At 33.6% G+C, this 24,697-nt stretch overlaps 1 protein-coding gene across 3 annotated transcripts in view; it reads right to left on the bottom strand.

Moving 5' to 3' along the window:
- The window catches only part of LOC114337214 (sphingomyelin phosphodiesterase 1), a 53,269-nt gene that overhangs the window by 5,264 nt on the left and 23,308 nt on the right, over positions 1 to 24,697 (bottom strand). For 2 of the 3 annotated variants that reach the window (XM_028287619.2, XM_050644415.1), the window contains exons 6-9: positions 20,321 to 20,512; positions 13,862 to 14,032; positions 3,439 to 3,619; positions 1,911 to 2,101 (exon numbers count right to left, since the gene is read on the bottom strand). In XM_028287619.2, the coding sequence (XP_028143420.1) occupies positions 1,911 to 2,101; positions 3,439 to 3,619; positions 13,862 to 14,032; positions 20,321 to 20,512 (735 nt within the window). The remainder of the gene's footprint in view (positions 1 to 1,910; positions 2,102 to 3,438; positions 3,620 to 13,861; positions 14,033 to 20,320; positions 20,513 to 24,697) is intronic. The other variant, XM_028287620.2, reaches the window with a different exon arrangement.

The following is a 24,697-nucleotide window of genomic DNA, read 5'->3' as shown; positions in this document are numbered from 1 at the left end:
ATGATAGTAGGTGGCTAGCGCCATCTGGCATTGAAAGACGAAGTAGTTTTCAATCCTAATAGTAAATTATTAATATTGAAAATATTAAAAATATTACTAAAAGATTTTTAAATTGAAAACTTATTGGTACACTTTCCTGGTGACACCTCCAAGACTTCTACAATTTGCAAGTCAAGTGGATGCTACAGTGAAGACGAGATGGAAGGAATTCTACACTATGCAACTCACATCCCCCGTCTGCAGCTGGTAAAGTTCCAACGGAAAAATGCACCTAGTTACTCTACGGAGTAATACGACTATAAAATAAAAATGTATACCATTTTTATTCAGTTGCAATGCGAAGGCAAAACAATCTTACTTTTCAATTAGAATTGGAGCCGAAAATCGCGATTCAAGGGACTGGACTGCACTCCGTATTCCAATTGAAAAGTAAGATTGTTTTGCCTTCGCATTGCAACTGAATAAAAATGGTATACATTTTTATTTTATAGTCGTATTACTCCGTAGAGTAACTAGGTGCATTTTTCCGTTGGAACTTTACCAGCTGCAGACGGGGGATGTGAGTTGCATAGTGTAGAATTCCTTCCCTCTCGACTTCACTGCAGAATCCATTTGACTTGCAAATTGTAGAAGTCTTGGAGGTGTCACCAGGAAAGTGTACCAATAAGTTTTCAATTTAAAAATCTTTTAGTAATATTTTTAATATTTTCAATATTAATAATTTACTATTAGGATTGAAAACTACTTCGTCTTTCAATGCCAGATGGCGCTAGCCACCTACTATCATCACTTCAGTTGCAATGGGTGGGAAAACCTCTCGATGCGAATCAGTTAAAATATGGAGAACAGTGCCTACGTTCTTTCCGATGAAGGCTCCAATAAGAGCCGAAAATCGCGATTCAAGGGACTGGACTGCACTCCGTATTCTAATTGAAAAGTAATATTGTTTTGCCTTCGCATTGCAACTGAATAAAAATGGTATACATTTTTATTTTTTAATTCAAAAATGTTATACATACAGTGTGGGCCAAAGAAAAGAGTACACCTCGATATTTGGCAGTAGTTACTAGATTTTAAGGAAATGCCGAAACAGGTCGATTTTTGATATAAGGGAGACACATTTTTATGGTACATACATCTGTCATTTGTCAACCACCTCCCTTCCACTTCCCCAGCACTTATTTTTAAATAGGGAATAGGGGTCGTGTGCTAGCTCATTTGAAAGGTTATTTAATTCTCTATTCAGTAATATAAACATTAACATAATTATTTATACAGGGTCTCCAAGAAAAAAATATTTTAATTAAATTCAATGACACAAAGAGAAGAATGTATGTAATTTATTTAATTAAAAATGCATTCTACTGTTGTCACAAAACAAAACAAAAAATGATTTTTGAAAAATAAACATTGCTTTTCGCTTAATTTCAATGTTTTCATCTGCCTCTTGGTAGGTTCAACATTGAATTTAAGCAACAATCAATGTTTATTTATCAAATAAACATTTTTTTCTGTATTCTGTCAGCAGTAGAATGTATTTTGAATTAAATAAATTACATATATTCTTTTTTTGTCAATTCATTTAATTCAAAATAATTTTTTGGACACCCTGTATAAATAATTATGTCAATTTTAGTATTACTGAATAGAGAATTGAATAACCTTTGAAATGAGCTAGCACATGACCCCTATTCCCTATTTAAAAATAAGGGGTGGGGGAAGTGGAAGGGATGGGGTTGACAAATGATAGATGTATGTACGGGTAAAAATGTGTCCCCCTTAGATCAAAAATCGACCTCTTTCTGCATGTTCGGTGTTTTATTTGGCCCACACTGTATATGGAAAACTTTTTAAAAATATATTATAAATAAATAAAATATATGTAAATTAAAACCAAAACTTCCATTTACCTGTAGTATTGGTCGAGAAGTTCATGTTTTTGGGTCATTCTCATTACAAGATCATTGATTTCTTGCGCTTCCAAACTTTTAACGCCGAATGCATTTTTGAACGAATAAAGCTTGTACCATTCGGGATTTTTATTCGGATTTAAATTGGCCAAAGTGAGATTAAAAGTCCATTCCTCGAAATCAAGCGCATCCTGAAAGGAAAATGTTTTAAAACGAACTAAAACTACTCCACGTCGTCGTATATAGTCCATTCACTCACGGCAAAATATTACATAATCTCCAAATTTTAAAGAACTACTTGGATTGACATGAAGTTTGTCATACATATAGCTAACATAGCAAATAAAAAAATATATATTGTGCCGATATATGCTTTCGCCGTGGGGGTGAGTTTCACCCCTTCTCGGGTGAAAAGTATACGTTTAAAATAAGTCCGGAAATGGATAAACTGACTAATTCTAACCAAGTATTGTTCTATAAAGTTTTTATAGTTCTATGCTCTATAAAGTGTCTGAAACAGCTGTATTTTTGTTTAAAAAACGTTTCTAGCATCAAAAGTAAGCAAATGCAAGTTACGCTCAAAATAAAGTAGGTCCATTTTTTTTGTAAAAAAAAAAAACGTGAAAATCAGCCCTTAATTAGCATCCCAAATGAAATTAATCATGATCGCTTCACAAGTTACTTTAGTTATGTATTATTTATATAATCTTTAAGTTAATAGGTTCAAAGTGCTTATTTATGAAAGGGTGTTTATTATTTCACTAATCATGAGTGTATGCAAATTTTGAACAGCCATATCTTCACCAATTTTAGTCTTACAGAAAAACAAAAAAAAAAGATGTTTAAGGAATCACAATTACCATTAAACCAGATACTAACAAGTAAGCCTTCGAAATGTAGGTCTACAGAAGAATTCTACGAGTCTTCTGAGCAGAACACAGAACGAACCTGTCAATTCTGTAAAAGCTTCATATAAAAAAACGAGCTATTAAAAAAGTAAACCCAGCATACCTACATGGCCACATAGCCCCCCCCCACGGGGAGGGGTCGGGGGTAAATTTAAAATTTTAAATACGAACCCAGAGATATTTCGCAAGATCAACATCAAATCGAAAAACTGCAAAATACACTTTCAAAAAGTTTTTGAAAAATCTATCGAATGGTACCAAACACGACGGTGGGGTACTGGGTTACTTTAAAATCTTAAGTGGGACCACCAAATTTTTATTGCAGATTTGGATACTTTACGTAAAAATAAGCAACTTTTATTCGAGACATTTTTCGACCAAAAATGGAAAACTTGGAAAATGGAAAAGTTCCCACTAAAATGGAAAATTTTAATTAACTTTTTTTGGTTTTAGGACCTAATAATCACAACCCAATAGGTCCCCATAAAGCTCGAGTGACTGCAAATTTAGCATACTTTGATCCCCTACCATTAGAATTAGAAGGTTTTGCAACATTTTACCGTGAGTGAATGGACTATACTCCACGTCGGATAAAAATAAGATAAAAATCAATCGCTTACGAATGTATTTCCGTCAATTGAAAAAACTTTATAGCTTGGATTTGCTTTGTCATAAGTTACGACCGATGCTCCATTCCATGCCATATTGATAGCTTTGCTGGAGTTCGATTTGCTGTAGTAGACATAGAATTCGTCTCTGTGAGTGTGCCCATTAAACTGAACTGCTATTATTGTCGAAAATCTAAAATATAAGAAAATCTGCATATTATGTCCAGCTGTTTGTAAAGCAGAAGTTTTTAAGAGTTTTTCAAACAATCGTCACATACGTTATGAGAATATGAAAAACTATTGTTATTCTGTCTTATTAAATCTTAAAATTTTAGCTTTTAAAGCATTATAAAAGCTTCAAAATGTATAAATTCTTTTATACATGAGGCGTTGAGAACCAGAGCGGACCATCCCACAAAATCTTAAAAAATGCATCATTACGGGTTTTCAATAGCAGAAAACATATTTGTCAAAGCCAGAATGGACTAAGTGAGCTACTACTATTCTATATTATAGATGCCGCTACTGAAAAGTTTAGTCCAGTCGGTCGATTTTAATAATTTGTCGATGTCCTACTGGATCATGTGGCTGAGTCCACTGTGGCAGATAGTTCAATTATTGTTTACTGTGGATTGGTTCGATATAAATTACACGTGTTTTTGTGTAGGTATTAATATTTTGACTATTTAGTAGCATTACATAGTTAATTTGAAAAGTATGGCATTACCTAGTTGTTCGTATTTATCTGTAGATACCCATTCTAGACTCCTGCAAAACTTGCGATTCTTTAGGAAATAAAATAAAATATGAAGTAGATCAAACCAAACACAAGGAATTAACTTTGAAACTAGAACTTCACCCGCGCAAAGCCCAACAACTACGAGATGCTATGGATGAGGTTGCAAAAATTCCATCAAAAGAAGATGTTACAGTTATTGCCTTTGATTTTATGAAAACCCTACCTACACCCGTCATATCTACCGGTATAACTTATTATAAGAGGCAATTATGGACACTCTGTCTAGAAGTTCATAATGTGCAGAACAATGAAGACACCACGTTTATATGGGATGCATCAATTGCATCTTTTGGAGCGCCCAAGAGATGGGATCATGCCTGATATAATATATTAAAAATAATGTAAAAACCAAAAAAGTTATAATGTATTCTGATTGCTGCAGAGGCCAGAACAGAAGTATTAAAATAACTTTCGTTTGCAACTATATTGTCCATTCTCAAGAATTTGCGGTACAAGAAACTCAACATAATTTTTTGGTTAGCTGTCATTCTTTTCTCTCGTGCGATATGGACTTCGGTCTTATTGAAAAAAATACAAAATACTTTCCTCATATTTACGTTCCCAATAACTGGCTTAATGTCATTTTAGGAGCAAAGAAAAAAATCCAGTTATAATAGTCCTAACTTTTACTCTGCGTCGGTTTAGAAAAACTTATTACAAACAAAAAAATAAGTTTAGAATCCTCAAAAGTAGACCTCAAAAGAGGACCAATTTTTGTTGTATATTTTCAATATGGCATCAATGAGGTTCATGCTTTACAAAAATTTAGTATTCAGAAATTAAATGTGTTAAAGGAAGATTTCCAAAGATCCTCCGTTGTACCCAAATTGGAGTTGTATAACCGATGCCAAAAATAAAGATATTTTACAGTTAATTGAATTTATTCCACCTATCTACATATTATAACTTCTTTCAGTCTTTAAAATGTTCATTAGGAGCGCACGATGAAATTCCCGTAGTTGATAAAAATTTTGAATAAAGTTTTCAATACTTAACAAATTATGATTTTTAAGTTAATCTATGCCTTAAAATGTTTATTTCGTAATAAAATGATATTGAAATTAAAATATTTATCTTATTTGGTTTTGGTCCACTACGGAAAAACAAAAACTTTTATTCAAGCCAGAGTTATAGAGCCAGATGATTGGAAACACGTACATAACAAAAAAAGAAATCGAATTGATAGCCCGGAAAAATATATTAGAGCAACAAAACAATCCAAAATTGATGATTACTGGTTAAACTCACCAATATCGACCTCCAACAAATTCTCTGTATTACAAAAAGAACAAAACGATGCAAATCAGGATACAGCTACAGAAGAACAAAACGATGCAAATCAGGATACAACTACAGAAGAAAACCAGAGCCAAAATACAAATACAACTACTAAAACGCCACCAATATTTGTCTACAGTGTTAAAAATATCACTCCGCTTACCAAACTACTACAAACGATTGCAAAAGATGCTTATGTATTAAAAACTCTCGCCAATGACCAAGTAAAAATAATGCCTCAAAATAATGAAGTCTACTCTGTCATAACAAAAGCACTAGAAGACAAAAATACTGAATTTCATACCTACCAACTCAAAGAAGATCGCTGATTCAGAGTTGTACTAAGAAATGTACATCCATCTACAGATATCAACGAAATTAAGGCGGAAATCCAAAGCGTAGGGCACGAAGTCATAAATATCAATAACATTCATCAATCAGGTACTAAAAAGCCATTACCCCTGTTCTACGTTGAACTAAAACAAGCCGAGAATAACAAAGATATATATGAGATCGATTCATTGTTGAACTATAAAGTAATTTTTGAACCTCCACATAAAAAGCGTGTAGTACCTCAGTGCATAAAATGCCAACGCTACGGCCACACCAAAAATTTTTGCTACCTTTCTCCAAGATGTGTTAAATGCGCGGGTAACCACAGATCTGATCAGTGCTCTTACAAAGAAAGAAACAACCAGGTGAAATGCGTGCTGTGTGAAGGAAATCACCCAGCAAACTATCGTGGGTGCTTAGTCCACAAAGAGCTGCAAAAAAGAGCATTTCCACAACTGAGAGGCAAACCAACAAGTCAGCCTGTCCAATCAAACACTTAGTAGTCCCGAATGTAACCTATGCTCAGGTAGCAACCGCTGGTAATCAAATACCATCAAATACAGCTCCCAGTCTTCAACAATCCACTGACATGCTCGAACTTAAAAATATGATCAAACAATTGGTAGAACAAATGAGCACAATGTTAAACCTCTTAACCGCTCTCATTGCTAAAAAACCCTAAGATGGAGGCGTTTCTAAAACTAGCTTCATGGAACGCCAATGGCTTATCACAACATACACAGGAAATCAAATACTTTCTACACCTTCATAAAATAGATATACTGCTAGTATCCGAAACTCACTTTACACAAAAAAGTTACCTTAAAATTCCAAACTATACTATATATACTACTAATTATCCAGATGGATCAGCACATGGAGGCTCTGCTATTATAGTTAGAAATACAATAAAACATCATAATGCTGGCGAGTACCAAACAAATCATATTCAAGCGACCAATATTGTGGTTGAAGACTGGGATGGACCACTTACAGTATCTGCGCTGTATTGCCCCCCACGACACTCTATCACAAACGAACAATTTAAAGATTATTACAATTCACTTGGGAGCCGCTTCATAGCAGCAGGGGACTATAATGCCAAACATACCAGGTGGGGATCAAGACTAATCACTCCGAGAGGTAGAGTTCTCTTAAATATCATAGAGTCAAATAATATGGATTATTCATCAACCGGCGAACCAACATACTGGCCCTCGGACAGAAATAAAATCCCCGATTTGGTCGATTTTGCTGTAGTTAAGAACATCCCTAGGTCTAATATAAAAGCTACATCATGCTACGAATTATCTTCTGATCACTCGCCTATACTATTCACAGTTGGAACCCAGGTACTTATTAAAGAAATATCCCCCTCACTTTATAACAGACGCACACACTGGCCAAAATTCAGATCTATCCTGGAGAACAAGGTGTCTCTAGACATTCCACTAAAAACCAAAGAGGACATTTTTCTTGCTGTGGAACAACTAACTACAAATATCCAATCAGCTGCCTGGCAAGCAACACCAACAATACAAAATAAATGCATAATAAATGACTGCCCACAAGTTGTCAAAGAAAAAATTTTGCTAAAGAGAAGACTGAGGAAAAGATGGAAACAGACCAGAGATCCTGCTGATAAGCGTAGATTCAATAGTGCATCAAGGGAATTAAAAAAGCTCTTCGAAGATCTCAAAAACCAATCACTTCAGTACTACTTGGAAAATTTAGATTCCACTAAAGATACCGATTATTCGCTATGGAAAGCCACGAGAAAACTGAAACAACCCCAGAAACCGTCACCTCCAATTAGAAAATCGGACATAGAATGGGCTCGTAGTGCACAAGAGAAAGCAAGTTGTTTTGCAGAGTATTTTTCCCCCAGTATTTACTCCCAATCAAGTGAATTCACCTGTGGAAGTAGACGTATTCTCATTTCTTCAAAGTCCATATCAAATGAGTTTGCCTATTCCGAAATTTAAGTCGTCCGAAGTCATCTTGGCTATTAATAATTTAAACGATAAAAAATCTCCAGGGTACGATTTGATCAGTGGAAAAGTATTGAAAGAATTACCTATCAAATGCATAAAACTTATAACGTTTATATTTAATGCCATATTAAACTTAGGTTACTTTCCTGATCAATGGAAAGTGTCTCAGATAATAACCATTCTAAAACCGGGGAAACCTCAAGAAGAAACTACATCGTACAGGCCAATCAGCCTCTTGCCAATCACGTCTAAAGTTTTCGAAAAACTATTAGTAAAAAAACTCGAACCCTGGATCAAAAATCTAATTCCAGACCACCAGTTTGGATTTGGATCCCATCACTCAACAATCCAACAAGTTCACAGAGTGGTAAAACATATAAATGCTGATTTTGAGGCCAAAAGGTACTGTTTAGCGGCATTTCTTGACGTTAGGCAGGCATTTGACAAGGTATGGCATGAAGGCCTCCTATACAAGCTAAAAAAGACATTACCGCACAGCTTTTACATTCTTCTTGAGTCATATTTGTCAGGTAGGTGTTACTTTATTAAATACCAAGATGCAATTTCCAAACTCTATTCTATTAAAGCTGGCGTACCACAGGGTAGCGTGCTGGGACCTACCTTGTATCTCTTGTTTACCGCAGATATACCTCCACCTCTTCAGGAACCACTAGAGGAGAGACCACTTACAGAAGAAATGATGCTAGGAACATTTGCCGACGATACTGCAATCCTAGCCTCACACACAGACCCTATTTATGCCTCGCATATCCTGCAAGCGTATCTAGACAGAGTACAAATTTGGTTTTTGGAATGGAAAATTAAAGTGACTGAAGGAAAATCTATTCAAGTTACATTTACAACACGAAGAGGAACTTGTCCTCCTGTAACTTTAAACAATCACCAATTACCATCAGCCAACGAGGTAAAATATCTTGGTATTCATTTGGACAGAAGTCTCACATGGAGGAAACGTATCTGGACCAAGAGAAAGCAACTAGGTCTCCAATTCAGAAATATGTATTGGTTAATGGGCCGTTCATCAAGACTATCTCTGGATAATAAATTGCTGCTCTATAAGGCAATACTTAAGCCAATCTGGACATATGGGTTGGAACTATGGGGAACAGCCAGTCACTCCAACATCGAAATCATCCAACGCTTCCAATCAAAAACCCTCAGAACCATCACTAATGCACCTTGGTACATGAACAATAGAATTATTCATCGAGACCTTAAAACTGATACGGTACAAGAAGTCATGACAAAACGTAGCGCTGCTTACATTGCCAAGTTGGAGGATCATGAAAACCAGTTTGCACTTAACCTCCTAGACAATTCCCAAGAACAGCGTAGGTTAAAGAGGTTTAAACCATTGGACTTACCATTTAGAGTAAACTTTTAAACTAATGAGTTAGTAGTTATGAAATGTAATTATTTTGTACAGAACTTTATAAAAATTGTACTTTGATTTTGCCAGTGGGTAAAATCTTTCTTGTCCTTAGTCAATGTAATTACTTTTGTTTATTGTTGACACTCAACAGATTGCAAAATAAATTTAAATAAAAAAAAAAATTCAAGCCAGAGTGCAAGCCACAAAAAGTTCTTCTTTAGTGCAAATTGTGATATATTTTTAGCGTCGTAAAATTTTACCTTTTCTTACGATTTTACCAAAAATTAAGCATTCTTAAAAAGATTTTAACCAGCATTAAAAAAATTATGAAAAATCGAACATCTTTTAAACGCATTTATCTTCAATGAAGTTATTATGTGGATGGTCCGCTCTGGTTCTCAACGCCTCACATGTATTACGATTTCCCTAATGCTTCATTCACCTCTCCCTCCATAACATCAACCTGTGAAAGGTCAAGGAAGCATTAAGGGAATTAAAAAATAGAAGATCACCAGAAGACGACAGAATATCAAACAAAATACTAAAGTACAGAGGACAAGATTTGACTAAACAACTATTAAAACTAATACAAAAAATAACAGAACAAAACAGAATACCACAAGAATGGAGATCAAGCATCCTAATACCTCTCTTCAAAAAGGAGACAAATCGGACACGGAAAATTATAGAGGAATTAACTTATTGAACACAACACTAAAATTAACAGCCAAAATGGTAATAAACAAACTGAATTAAATTATAACCTGTTAGTAGAAAAACAACATAGTTTTATCGTTAGCATAAAACCATCGTTAGAATAAAACAAACCAGCAAACCAGCAACAAAGGGATGTACCTCTAGGTATAAAAACGATCGAAAACATCTACCAGAACAACATAATAAAAGTAAAGGTAGAAGATGATCTAACTGACCCAATTGAAGGAAGGCAATTGGATAAGACAAGGGGATTCCCTGAGTCTTTTATTATTCAACTTGATTGAAAAACAGCTTAAAATAATCTGTTATGCAGACGATGCAATACTAATCTCTCAAAGTGAGGATGATTTACAACGTATGCTGCACCAATTTAATATAACCGCCAGAAAATTTAACATGTCAATTTAAACAAAAAAGGCAAATGCATGGTTATAACAGCAAATCCAATAAGATGTAAATTAGAGCTGGAGGGTCAGATAATAGAACAAGTGATGGAGTTTAAATATATAGGGTGACGCAGATAACTAGCATATTAGAAATATATCGAGAACTAAAGACAACCAAATTATGAAAATTGGAATAAATGCGTTTTGAAGAGTGATCTATTTAATGAAAATATTTTCACCTAGTTATTACTTCCGGTTATACCGGAAGTTGCTTATAACTTCGTTTTTTAAATGGGACACCTTGTATATTTTTACATTTTTGGATTCTTCTCGATGTCTACTTTCTGAAAATATGAGGTTTTGTAATATTATACAGGGTAGTTTGTAAGATAATTACGTATTTTTCTTAATTTCGTAGAAATATTCACGCCCTGTAGAATTGTAGTAGTTTACATCAAAAACTCTGTTTATGTTTAAATGGTTTTTAAAGTAGTCTACTATTGTTAAAAATTGTTAGTATCGCTAATTTTTTAATTGTAGTATACAGGGTTGGTCGAAACTCGGAATGAGTATTTTCTGAGTTTTCTTAAATGGAACATCCTATATTTTAGTGTTGTAATGAAATGACATTTTATGGTACTTTTTGATTTCTTAAGCATTCCCTATACCTAGCTTCTTCTATTTGTGCTTAATTGTTAATTGAACCAACGATTTTAACTACGTAGTTATTTTAATAGCTCAACCATTATTGCTAATTTTAAGGATCAGTCTAGATTAATATGTATTTATTTCCGAAAAATTATTTGTGATTGAATATTTTCACGGCCAATCTAATAAAATTTCACGTATTTTTTGTTGAAATTAATGTTTGGCTTGAATCACAAATAGCTCACAGATTAAAGCAGTAATAATAATAATATCGTATGGCATTTTTGCCGGGGAGATCCTTTCGGATAGTTCCAGCGCCAATTACATCTTTAACCCTGTTTCAAGTAACTAGTGTCGATGTACACTAGCCCAGGGGGACCGACGGCTTAACGTACTCTCCGAGGCACGGTGATACGGCTCGTGTCATTATTGGAAATGAAAATGGTTTGTCTTTGGCAGGGATCGAACCCACGTCTACTGGCGTATGAGGCCAGCGTTTATGCCTTTACCCACGGCCGCTCACGATTAAAGCAGTTAGGTATAGGGAAAGCTTAAGAAATAAAAAGTACCATAATACATCATTTCATTACAGTACCAAAATACAGCATGTTACCCTGTATTTTAGTATAATCCTGTATAGTAAAATTCAACATTTAGCTATACTAACAATTTTTAACAATAGTAGACTATATTAAAAATCATTTGAGCATAAATAGAGTTTTTGATGTCAAGATACTACAATTCTACAGGGTGTGAATGTTGCTACGAAATTAAGAAAAAAAAACGTAATTATCTTTTAAACTCCCCTGTATAACATTACAAAATCTCATATTTTAAGAAAGAAGACATCAAGGAGAATCCAACAATGTAAAAGTATACAGGGTGTTCCATTAAAAAAAAACGAAGTTATAAGACACTTCCGGTATAACCGAAAGTAGCAAATCGATAAAAATATTTTCATTAAATAGATCACTCTTCAAGTCCCCGTCATTCCAATTTTCATAATTCTGTAGCCTTTAGTTTTTGAGATATTTCTAATAGGATTTTTATCTGCCTCACCCTGTATAGTCATCACACTATCTAGCTATGGAAAAATAGAAACAGATGTGGAAGATCAAGTGAATATAGCCGCAGGTTTCAAGAATGACACAATACGGAGAAATAAAAATATCGGAAAAAAAATAGAACACAGAATTAACAAAATCTGACACAAACAAAGAGATTGCTCGAAACAGCGGAGATGAAAACCCTTCGAAAAATCGATGGTAAGACACTATGGGACAGAGCAAGAAGTACAGATATATGTCGAAGATAAAAGGTGGAGAATATTAATAACTGGCTAAGAAACAGAAGAGTAGAATGGAAAGACCACATATGCCGAATGCCAACAAATAGAGTAGTAAAGACGGTTCCCCAATAGGAAGACGATCAGTGGGAAAACCACGAAAACGATGAAACGGCAACTTATTGGAGATATATTGAAAAAACAAACGTCAGGGGTCATCTCTATACAATAAGAAGAAGAAAAAGAATAGGCAGAGGAAGAAGAAGAAGAAGATGAAGGACTTGAGATTTTTACAACTTATGAGTTTCATCTTTTATATCAAGCAAAAGAATGCTTAAAAAACATGCATTTCTCCTCGACTTATGAAATAATATTGGAACAGAAGGAGACCATAGATGCAAACATCATATTATATTATACAGGGTGTCCCAAAAGTAGTGGAACGGTCGAATATTTTGCGAACTAAACATCGGATCATACGTGTTCAATCATTTTCAAAAATCTATCCAATGACACCAAACACCAACCCCACTACACCCCCTGGAGGTGGGGTGGGGGGGTAACTTTAAAATCTCAAATGGAAACCCCCCAGTTTTCATTGCAGATATTAATTTGTTACATAAAAGTAAGCAACTTTTATTCAAGACATTTTTTCGAACTGTGGATAGATGGCGCTATAATTGGGAAAAACGATTTATCCTGATACCATAGGTAAATTATAGAAACCGTCTAATATCTCACGAAATACACTTCCAAATGAGAAATTAAAAAACTGATTTTTAATCTTTTTCGAAAACCTATCGAATAACACCAAACATGACCCTCCAACCCACCCCCTGAATGTTGGGTGGGGGTAACTTTAAAATCTTAAATAGCAACCCCACTTTTTATTACAGATTCGGATCCGTCATGAAAAATTAAGTAACATTTACTCGAAATATCTTTTAGAATTGTTAATAGAGGGCGCCTTAATTGGAAAAATTCGATTTATTAGCGCCATCTATCAGAAATTTTAAAAAATGTTTCGAATAAATGTTGCTTAATTTTTTATGACGAATCCAAATCTGCAATAAAAAGTCGGGGTTGCTATTTAAGATTTTAAAGTTACCCCCACCCCACATCCAGGGGGTGAGTTGGAGGGTCATGTTTGGTATTATTCGATAGGTTTTCAAAAAAGATTAAAAATCTGTTTTTTGGTTTCTCATTTGTAAGTGTATTTCGTGAGATATTAGACCGTTTCTATAATTTATAAGGATACATCGTTTTTCCCAATTATAGCGCCGTCTATCCACAGTTCGAAAAACGTTTTGAATAAAAGTTGCCTACTTTTACGTAACGAATCCAAATTTGCAAGAAAAACTGGGGTTTCCATTTAAGATTTTAAAGTTACCCCAACCCCATCTCCAGGGGGTGTAGTGGCGATTGGTGTTTGGTGTCATTGGATAGATTTTTGAAAATGATTGAACACGTATTTTTCAGTTTTTCAATCCGATGTTTAGTTCGCGAAATATTCGACCGTTCTACTACTTTTGGGACACTCTATATAACAAAGATTATATTATATAACGACAATATGAAAAGATATCAATCCAAAATAAATACCTTTCAATAATTTTCCTGTATTCTCGGGACCAAACTCTGTAACATTCGTCCTGACCAGAGGGCATATGATATAATAAATGTACTCGTTCATTGTCTTGTTCTGCTTTCAGCAGCACGTTTGATAACCATTTAAGCTGATCGTAGGGGTCGTTAGGTTGATGAATGATCCACCTATAAAAAATGCAATAGAGAGTATTATATGAACCAGAACATTGTTTATCAGTTAACAGTTATAGTGAAGACAGTGATTTTTTTAATATCTCGGATAAATTGAAAATAGATATTTTTTAATATCTCTAGATCTATTTGATATTTTCTAATGTTCTAATGTAAAAATAAGAATGTGAATCTAAATAATTTTCGGAAAAAGAAACAAAATCATTTTATCTCATTAAATTTTAGGAGAGATGATCCTCCTTATCTCCTTGACCTCTTGTCAGGGTGTGGTAACACTCTAAATATTGTCAGCTTAGGCAGATGCCACATTAGGCGTTTTGACCGGATGCGGTGAAAACGCATCCGTTTCCAACGCAACCGGACCGACCTGTCACACTATGCGTTTAGTCTGGTGCAGTTTGTAAGCGCGTACCGATGACTCAAAACGCATCCGTTTCCAACGCAACCGGACCGATCTGTCACACTATGCGTTTTCACCGGATGCGGCGGAAACGCATCCGGTTAAAACGCATAATCTGACATCGGCCTTACTGTTTCCATTGCACTCAACGAAAAAGGTACGTAATATTAATAAAAATGTTAATTCAGACAACAAAAGCAATACTTAAAATTTGTCCAATTCTTGGTTTTATCGGAACAACAAAACGATGTTCATCAATTCATTATTTTCATTAGTTGATCCAATGTATTACGTTTATTGAATGGATGAACATCCATTTATTAATATGTAATACTTTCATTATGTATACCTACCATAATATCACTTTGTTGATATTACGAACACTGTTCACTGAGTCAACGAACACTAGTCATTGAAAGAACAACGTCGTTAATTGACCGACGAGGACTGTTCGTGGTGTCAATAACAGTGTTATTTCTCCTAACGTATACTGCTTCATGCATCCAATCAATTTCGTTTATTTCTACAATTATTTCCGTTTATTCTTACAATTAATTCCGTTCATTCTCACAATAAATACGGTTATTCTTACAAGCGATTCTATTCATTCCTACAATCAAATCAAAGCATATTATAACATCAATGTTTCGAACTTTACGCGATTCCTTTTCAGGCGACAGGCACAACTTTAATTTTTTTAAATGGGTACATCATGTGACAGCTCATTTAAAAGCATTTGAAATAGTGATTCCAAAAATGCATAACACTTTAATCCTTTTTGAGAGCGCAGGTGCAAAATTTCGATCGAATTCTTTTAAACGCATTCATTTTTTTTGGAATCCTGAGAAAACTAATAAGTGTTTTTGAAAAATTTAAACGGAGAATAAAAGATTACATTATTACCGAGGGCTGAAAGTCCCTTAGAATAAACAAAAAGTTTCTTTTGAATGGTATATTTGAAATTAAAAATCATAAGAAATTTTCTCTTTTTCACCCCTGTGACTTATTAAAATAATCAATATAAAGTTCTCAGGGACCTCAGATCCTCCATAATACTGTAATATTTTATTCTGCGTTTAAATTTTTCAAAAATACTAATTAGTTTTCTCAGGATTAAAAAAAAAATGAATACAATAATAGACACACAAAAACTTCTTTCCAGTATGGATTACACTTGGAAACGAAATGAAATTATTCGGTTCTTCGGCAAATAATTCTTTTTTAAACAATGGTTACACAGAGAAGCTCGGGGTATCACCATAAGGAAAAGCCGTTACATTTCAAATGCTCAAGCACAACATTTATTGTTTCAACTGCGTTTATTTTTATCATGAACGCATTGATTGTGGTTATTAAACGCAGTAGTAGATTGATTAATGCATTCGTTGTCATAACAATCAGTTTACATCTATGGAATAATCATATAATGCTCTATATTAACAACATTTGTACACTGTTTTAATGATATCTGTACATTGTCACGATAAACCAAGGTAATTGCTTATCATCTACGAAATCAAGAAAGCGTTTTGCTGCCAGAATTACTATTATTTATTAAATATACGAAACTTATTTATTGGCTGAATAAATTGAGTGTTATTGATTAATATACTCTAGTTATTTTCACAATTATTATTCAATCATTGTGACAATAACCAAATACATTCGTCAATGTCTAAAAGTTCGTTGAAAAAAAAATTAAATTGTTGTTACAACGAAATATTGAGTGTGACTTGCGATCAGATGCGTGATATTATACGGCTTCAGGTCGGGATCTTCCCACCAAAGATCTCGTTTGAGATCTTCCTCTTGACCTTCGGCCTTCTAGCTTTCCTTCTACTACCAACAGTTTCATACTCCCCGGTCTTCTGGCTATGTGGCCATGTAGGTATTGACAAGTTCGTTCTGTGTTCTGCTCAGAAGACTAGTAGAATTCTTCTATAGACCTACATTTCGAAGGCTTACTTGTTAGTACCTGGTTTATTGGGAATTATGATTTCTTAACCATCCAAATTTTTGTGTTCTTTCTCCTTTAAATTCAAGATGGTAGCTGACGCAACGGCGGAATTCAGTAGAGATTTTAAATTTACGCTACTATTGACCTCCCAAATGACAAGAACAATAAAATTTGCCTTAACTCTCCATGCAAGGTTAAATGATATTCCGACTGGACTACTGATGGAAAAGAGGACGTATCTGGATAAAACTACTAGCCTGAAAAACAGTTTAAAAAACATTGTACATATTAAACCCACACGAACACTTCAGGTGATTTAAAAATCAAAACATATAAAAGTTATGAGATCCTTTGATTTTTTACACGTGCTTTACCTATAAAAATGCCACGTGTCAATTTTGATTAAAAAATGCGAAACGCTTTGAACAGGTATTAGGAAAAATGGATTTTTATTTTGTAACGTCAAAGGCTGTAACTCTGTAACTTCAAAGGGTTATAAAGTGTTGTTGCATCAAATGAAAATGTGAGACAATAAAAATTAAGAACAGCCTGATATATTGAGTATTAACGTCGGAAGTTTATACTTTACAATTCGTAACGTTGGTTATAATAAAGATTACGGGTAATAAGTATTCGAAACGAAAAAAATCGACCTCGAAATTTGTCATGAAAAGTAAGAATAATAGACCGGTCGTATCATCGCCCCCGCTAGCGAAATTATTCCGATTCGATTTTTTTTTCCAAAACTTTCTCAAAAAGAGGTCCTTATAACATTTTTTATACACAAGGTGCCATGGTCGAAAAATTGTTTAAACGATTTTTTTCAAATTCACAAAATTAATTTTTTCATTTCGAACAATTTTTTTTTTAGATAACTTGGGTCATTCTGAGCAAAAAAGTCTTAATAACTCGAATAAAAATTATTATTATGAAATTTAAAAAGCGACTAAGTCAAGTATCGAACCCCTTCTTCAAGGTCCTGAAAAGATTTTTGTCATTATTTTATAACAAAGCTGTTATTTTTAATTATTAACAATTAGCGCTATAGTCCAGGATGTATCGTCGACCCCGTTAGGGAAATTATTCCCATTCGATTTTTTTGCACAAACTTACACAAAAAGAGATCCTTATAACATATCCACAGGGTGCCGGGCGGTGCCGTGGTCGAAAAATTGTTTAACCATTTTTTTTAAACAAATTCACAAAAATAATTTTTTCACTTCGAACAAATTTTTTTTACATATTTTGGTACATTCTGAGCAAAAAAGGTCTCTTGTGATTTTTCTATAAAATTGATTGTTGTCGACTTATACGCGATTTAACATTTGAAAAATGCAAAAATGGCCATATAACTCGACAACAATCAATTTTAGAGAAAAATTGAGAAAAATCGAGAAAAATCACAAGAGACCTTTTTCGCTCAGAATAACCCAAATTATCTAAAAAAATCGTTCGCAATGAAAAAACTATTTTTGTGAATTTGTTTAAAAAAAATTGTTTAAACAATTTTTCGACCACGGCACCGCCCGGCACCCTGTGGATGTGTTATAAGGACCTCTTTTTGAGTAAGCTTGTGCAAAAAATCTCATCGAAATAGTTTCGCTAACGGGGGCGACGATACTGTTGGACTATAGCGCTAATTGTTAATAATTAAAAATAGCAGCTTTGTAATAAAATAATGACAAAACTCTCTTCAGGACCTTGAAGAAGGGGTTTGAATTTTAATTTGGTCACTTTTTGAATTTCCTAATAATATTTTTAATCGAGTTATTGAAAATGGCAATCGTTGCATTTTTCAAATTTTTAATCGCATATAACTCGACAACAATCAATTTTAGAGAAAATGACAAGAGACTTTTTTGCTCAGAATGACTCAAATTATCTAAAAAAATATTGTTCAAAATAAAAAAAATATTTTTGTGAATTTGTTAAAAAAAAATTGTTTAAACAATTTTTCGAACACGGCACCCCCCGGCACCCTGTGGATATGTTATAAAGACCTCTTTTTGAGTAAGTTGTCGGAATAATTTCGCTAGCGGGGGCGACGATACAGCCCGGTCTATAACTTAATTTTTTGGTAACAAAAATCTGCTGCGGGTTAATTTTTAAAGAATCCGGTCTTGGGTTAACCCCAATCTGGTAACCTGTTGGTCCGAATATATCAGTATCACTTACTTATGACTTTTTAATTGTAATAAAAAGCCTTTATTTCCTCGTATGATTTGTCTGCTGTGGGTACATTTATTTAGATTATGTTGGATTTTGCTGGCAATAAATCCAATTGAATGGAAATGATTCTTTCGGATATTGAAACAAAATTCGTAATGTGCTTTTTGATTTTTTTATTTAAAGATATTCCGACTCTATGTCGATTCCGATTTTTTTATTTAAAGGTATTCCGACTCTATGTCTATATTAACTTTCTGTATATCTGCAGTAATATATTTAGTGCTCGTTTATTTCACATTTTCCGGTATCGGCCTATCCTATTTCCAGTTTCTCCATTTCATGGATGGGAATTTTGGCCGATCCTCAGATTAGGATCATTTAAAGTGTTATACCTATATTTTATCAAGCAATTTATTGTAGTTCACAGCATCGCAGGTATCTGTTGTTACGGCTGTTATCTCAGCAGCAATGATAACACAAAATAAAATAAATCAGGTTTTACACACCGATAAATGATAGATGCCGTAAAAATTGGACGAGGATAAAAATTAAGTCGTAGAAACGTTGCACGCTATCTTTTACTTTTTTTAAAAGCATGTGTGTATTCAACCAGGTCCAGTCGCGAATGTTTTTCAGCCAAGATATTTGTCGTCTACCAGGATCCATTTTCCTTCTATTGTACCGGTCATAATCATCTATAATCCGTCTAATTTACTTACCGTTGCACGTCATCCGCGTCATAGCCCGCGACGTCACATGATACCAACACAAAATATTTAGGCGGTAGGTTTGTTTTATTCTTCAATCATTTTGACGAGTACACTGGAATTAGAGCCACTAGACATATTCTATTATATATACGCGTATACATAATGTTTGAAGATTTTTATTAATGTTAACTTTCAGAAATACACAACCACATGTTTCGTTTAATTTGTATAAATGGATTATAAAGCGTTTATATGAAGCTCATTTGTTCGGAACGCACTGTAACTGTAATCGAACGAAGGTGACATTTTGGCATAAATTGGTAACATTTATTTGACAGTTGCGATATTGACACTTCAGAATCGTTTTTATTCTGTACTATAAGTATTTGTTTTATTATATTTATTGTTTTTATTATTTAGTTTAACGTAAGATTATAACTTAATTCTTGTTTTCTATTTCTAATGTTTTTATTTACTTACATTGAATATTAATTTCTTTTGTTGTATAATCCACATCGCAGTAATTATATGATCTATTTGATTTAAAATGGATTCAGGATTTTTTATACTTTGGCAACTATGTCAAGTTAGATGTTTGACGTAGACGTAGATAATGACGTGCAACGGTAAGTATATTAGACGGACTGTACAACAACTCGTACTTATCATTTCTAAGTATGTGTCCAAATTATGCTGTCTTTCGCCTTTTAATGGCGGTCAAAAGTTCTCCATCTCTTCCCATTCTGAGCAATACCATTTCGTTCGTACTATGATCGGTCCATGGTGTTTTCAAAATTCTCCTAAAAAGCCACATCTCAAAAGCTTTCAGCTTTTTCATTAAGTCAACATTAACAGTCCAGGCTTCGACATCATAAAGAATAATAGAGTGAATTTAAGATTTTACTATCCGATATGGGATTTGCAGATTTAGTACTTGGTGACTAACCCTCATCTTCAAAATGACTGCTCTTGACTGCTCTATTCTTAATCGAATTTCTGATTTTTAATTTAGATCTTCCGTAGAAGTAATAAAACAAAACACTTACCAGTTTCCTGAGTTGCAAACATTATTATTTAAAACAACAACTCTCAGTCCATTCTTTGGCGAAACTGTATAGTACCCTCCTTTCAGTATTGTATCTTTGACTTCATCGATGGGCATCCATTTAGATAGTTTTTGAAAAAGTAAGTCATATAACCATTTACTTGAAAGTGAGGGGTCTGTTTCTTCTGAGTAACTAAAATAATAGTACAACCTATACAGGGTGTCCAGAAAAGAGTGGTCATAAATTTTACCACACATTTTGGAGTCAAAAATAGTTCGATTGAACCTAACTTACCTTAGTACAAATGTGCTCACAAAAAAAGTTACAGCCCTTTGAAGTTACAAAATGAAAATCGATTTTTTTCAATATATCGAAAACTATTAGAGATTTTTTATTGAGAATGGACGTGTATAATTCTTATGTCAGGAACATCTTAAAACAAAATTGTAGTGAAATTTGTCCACCCCATAAAAAATTTATGGGGATTTTGTTCCCTTAAACCCCCCCAAACTTTTGTGTACGTTCCAATTAATTCATTATTGTGGTACCATTAGTTAAACACAACGGTTTTAAAACTTTTTTGCCTCTTAGTATTTTTTCGATAAGCCAGTTGTTATTGAGATGCGGCTTCTTTTTCAATATATTTACGTAAAAATTTTATGGGGGTTTTGTCCCTTTAACCCGCCCAATGTTTGTGTACGTTCCAATTAAACTATTATTGTGGTACCATTAGTTAAACACAGTGTTTTTAAAACTTTTGTCTCTTAGTCTTTTGTTCATAAGTCACCTTTTTTCGAGATGTAGCTTCTTTTTCAAAATATACCTAAAAATGTAAATTATAAATAAATTTTCAGATTATTAACAGGTCTCTATAACCGTACTTAACCATATACAAATATGTGGTGGATTCGACAAATATTCAAAATATTTCGATAAACACTGGCTTATCGAAAAAGTACTAAGAGGCAAAAAAGTTTTAAAAATAATGCGTTTAATTAATAGTGCCACAATAATAATTTAATTGGAACGTACACAAAAGTTTGGGGGGGTTTAAGGGAACAAAACCCCCATAAAATTTGTATGGGGTGCACAAATTTTACTTAATTTTGTTTTTAAGATATCTCTGTCGTAACAATGCCACATGTCAATTTTCAATAAAAAATCTCTGAGAGTTTTCGATATATGAAAAAAAATCGATTTTCATTTTGTAACTTCAAAGGGCTGTAACTTTTTTTGTGTGCACTATTGTATATAGGTAAGTGAGGTTCAATCAACCTATTTTTGACCCCAGAATCTGTGGTATAATCTATGACCAATCTTTTCGGGACACCCTGTATAAAACTACATAATGATAGGACTTATTTATAAATAACTTATTTATTAACTGCTTTAAAAATTTTCTCAATATAACACAGAGCTCTCATAAAGAAACGTAATTACAGCAGACCTTTGAAAAAGTCTTCCTTCTTTTGGATAAGTAGTCATTCCCAGAACAAAAATTAAAAATATAACCTTTGGTTCTCATTTTTTTGCTATCTTTAGAATACAAATTTAAAGAAAATAATTTTTTTTAAACCCGTTTAAGAATTTTTGCTGTTTTTGTTGACATCGGTATATATGGAAGTTATTTATCAATAATGTAATAAAATTCATAAAAGAGGTCATTGCAAGTTAAACCTCAAAGTTTTGAAAGAGGTCTTGCAAAATAAACTAAAATAACAAAATAACTAATAATTTAAATTCAGAATTTTAGTGTTATAAGTGTTGTAGCCCTAAATTACGCGAACCAAAAAAAGTTGAGTAATAGCTGAAAATTTGTTAATAGCTTAACGGTGTCTAATCGGACAAACTTTGATGAAGGGGAACACTGGAATAGGGGAAGTTTTAATTATGGAACGTGATTTTAATTGTGGAACGTGTCATTCTGACTAATTTATGATTGGGAAAACTAGCAGGTTGGTATTATGTTTATTCAATAACAAACTTTATATATTACCTATATGAAAAAAAATTATCCGACAAATATATTGGGCATTTAAATAAGTCCGACAAGAAGAACATGTCAAATGACAGGAATTATGTTGGTGATATATAGCCGTCTGATTTTTGCATGAGATTTTAATAAAAGGGTAACAAATCAATTAGAAGTAGTTTCCGACAAAATATATGGGACGTTTTCGAAGTCTGAAGCTCGAAACCTGTAACCTGTTTCACAATTAAAACTTCCCCTGTTCCAGTATTCCCCTTCATCAAAGTTTGTCCGACTAGACACCGTTAAGCTGTTAACACATTTTCAGCTTGACATTAATTAACTTTTTTTTGGTACGCAGGATCCAGGCCTATTGTCAATGGTATTTGTGGTGAAACTCTACTTAGAGGAATGTATTTATTTAAATTACCCCTATTATAACTAGGATCAAATCTCAAACCCAAAACTGTGAAATTTTGTATATACAAGTGGAAACTGGGAAGATTTACTACAGCCGGAATGTCGCCAACATTAATGTTGAAAGGGCACACAGATATTTCATATTTATCTGTCCCAAACCTTATTGATGGGTGTTGACTTCATATAAATAAATTGGTCTTTAGAAACAAACACATTTTACACTGATATAAAACACTTACAGATCTAAGAACTTAGTTCAGTATCTAGGCTAGTTCAAGAGCGTAGGCGCAAAATTTCGGGCTAATGCTTTCTAAATGCATTTATTTTTTTCGAATCCTGAGAAAACTTATAAGTATTCCCTAATAGCACACGACGTCCTTTGGACGTCCAAAATAGGTCCATTTTTGGTCCTTACGTCCATGGACTATAAACGGACGTCCTTTGGACGTCCCATGTTGGACGTCCTTCGGAAGGAATAAATATGGACGTCCTTTGGACGTCCGACGTTGGACGTCCTTCGGACGGAATAAATATGGACGTCCTTTGGACGTCCGACGTTGAACGTCCTTTGGACGTCCATACTGGACGAAATACGGACGTTTTATGAACGCTTATAAATTTAATTGTACACATTATACCAATTAACGGGATCAAATAGCAAAATAATTCAATAAAATATTAACTTAGGCGTTAACTTTACGTTAATGAAATACAGTCAAACCTGTCAGTAACGGCCACTAAAATGAAAGAACTATTGGCCGATATAGAAAGGTGGCCGTTATTGCCAGTTTTTGTAGTCTAGATATACAGTAAAACTTGTGTTACTGGCCACCTGTACTAACGGCCAGTTTAAAAATTCCCCAAACCAATTATATCTAGACTACAAAAACTGGCAATACCGGTCACCTTTCTATATCGGCCAATAGCTTTTTCATTTTTAGTGGCCGTTACTGACAAGTTTTACTGTAAATGGTTTGGGGAATTTTTAAACTGGCCGTTAGTACAGGTGGCCGGTGTTTGCAGGGGGCCGGTAACACAGGTTTTACTGTAGTTTAAATCGAAAAGATTAAATCTTAATTCAAAATTGTATATACAATTATTACAATTATAACCTATAGTTTAATATCCAAAACATGTTTTTGATTTTATGTAATGTAATGAAAATCTTATTTGTAAATTATTGGTTACAATGTTTAACAATAGGAAATATTCAAGAATAAATAAAATAAAAGTTTAATCCTAACAACACAAAACATTCCAGGAATGTAGGTACTACCGTTCTATTCCGTGAACATCTATCTGATTAAATTATGGGTGGAAAGTTACCACAAGATATTCTATGTACAATGTCTTCCTGGAGGGGTAAAATTTTCCATTACAAGATTTTAAGAGAGGCCATTTACTGTTCAATTTGCGTTCATTTTCAAATTTGCCGCGCGAATATCTATGTAGCGTCGCGTGGTCATTGGTCATCAAGTCATCACATTTCATATAATTTCATTTTCGTAAGATAACCGATAACCTAAAAATTTAGTAAAAATTTTGATTGGAAAAAAATACATCGATAAGGGGGTGTGGGAAATGGAAATTAGTGGCTTTTTTGCTGTACTGTGTGCTAGTTTTTGCTCTGGGCTCTGGCTGGATCTCTTGTTTAAACAATTTTGTAAGTATTATAAAATCCGTTTTCAATTTTCTTTATTCTTTATGAAACGAATCATTTATGCATGCATATTATTACCTGTAAATAGTATCTATATCTTTTGATTTTTAATTGTAAAGAATAGAAAAATTACCGTTCATTTTAATTTTTTTTAGAATCAGCTGAAAGTGGTCTACAAAAAAAAACAAGAAGGAAATGTATAGCCTTGTGGCTATGAAAGGCAAAAGAGAGATATAAAAAGTGTATTGGCTAGTTGGAAGAAAGTCCACATTGTCCATGCATAATAAGTTATTACTTTATCAACAAATATCAAGAAGATAGCAGGAAG

This window comes from Diabrotica virgifera, chromosome 1, assembly GCF_917563875.1.
Source record: "Diabrotica virgifera virgifera chromosome 1, PGI_DIABVI_V3a".
NCBI lineage: Eukaryota > Metazoa > Arthropoda > Insecta > Coleoptera > Chrysomelidae > Diabrotica > Diabrotica virgifera.
The sequence above is the reverse complement of the archived record's forward strand: the minus strand, read 5'-3'. Positions and strand labels throughout refer to the sequence as shown.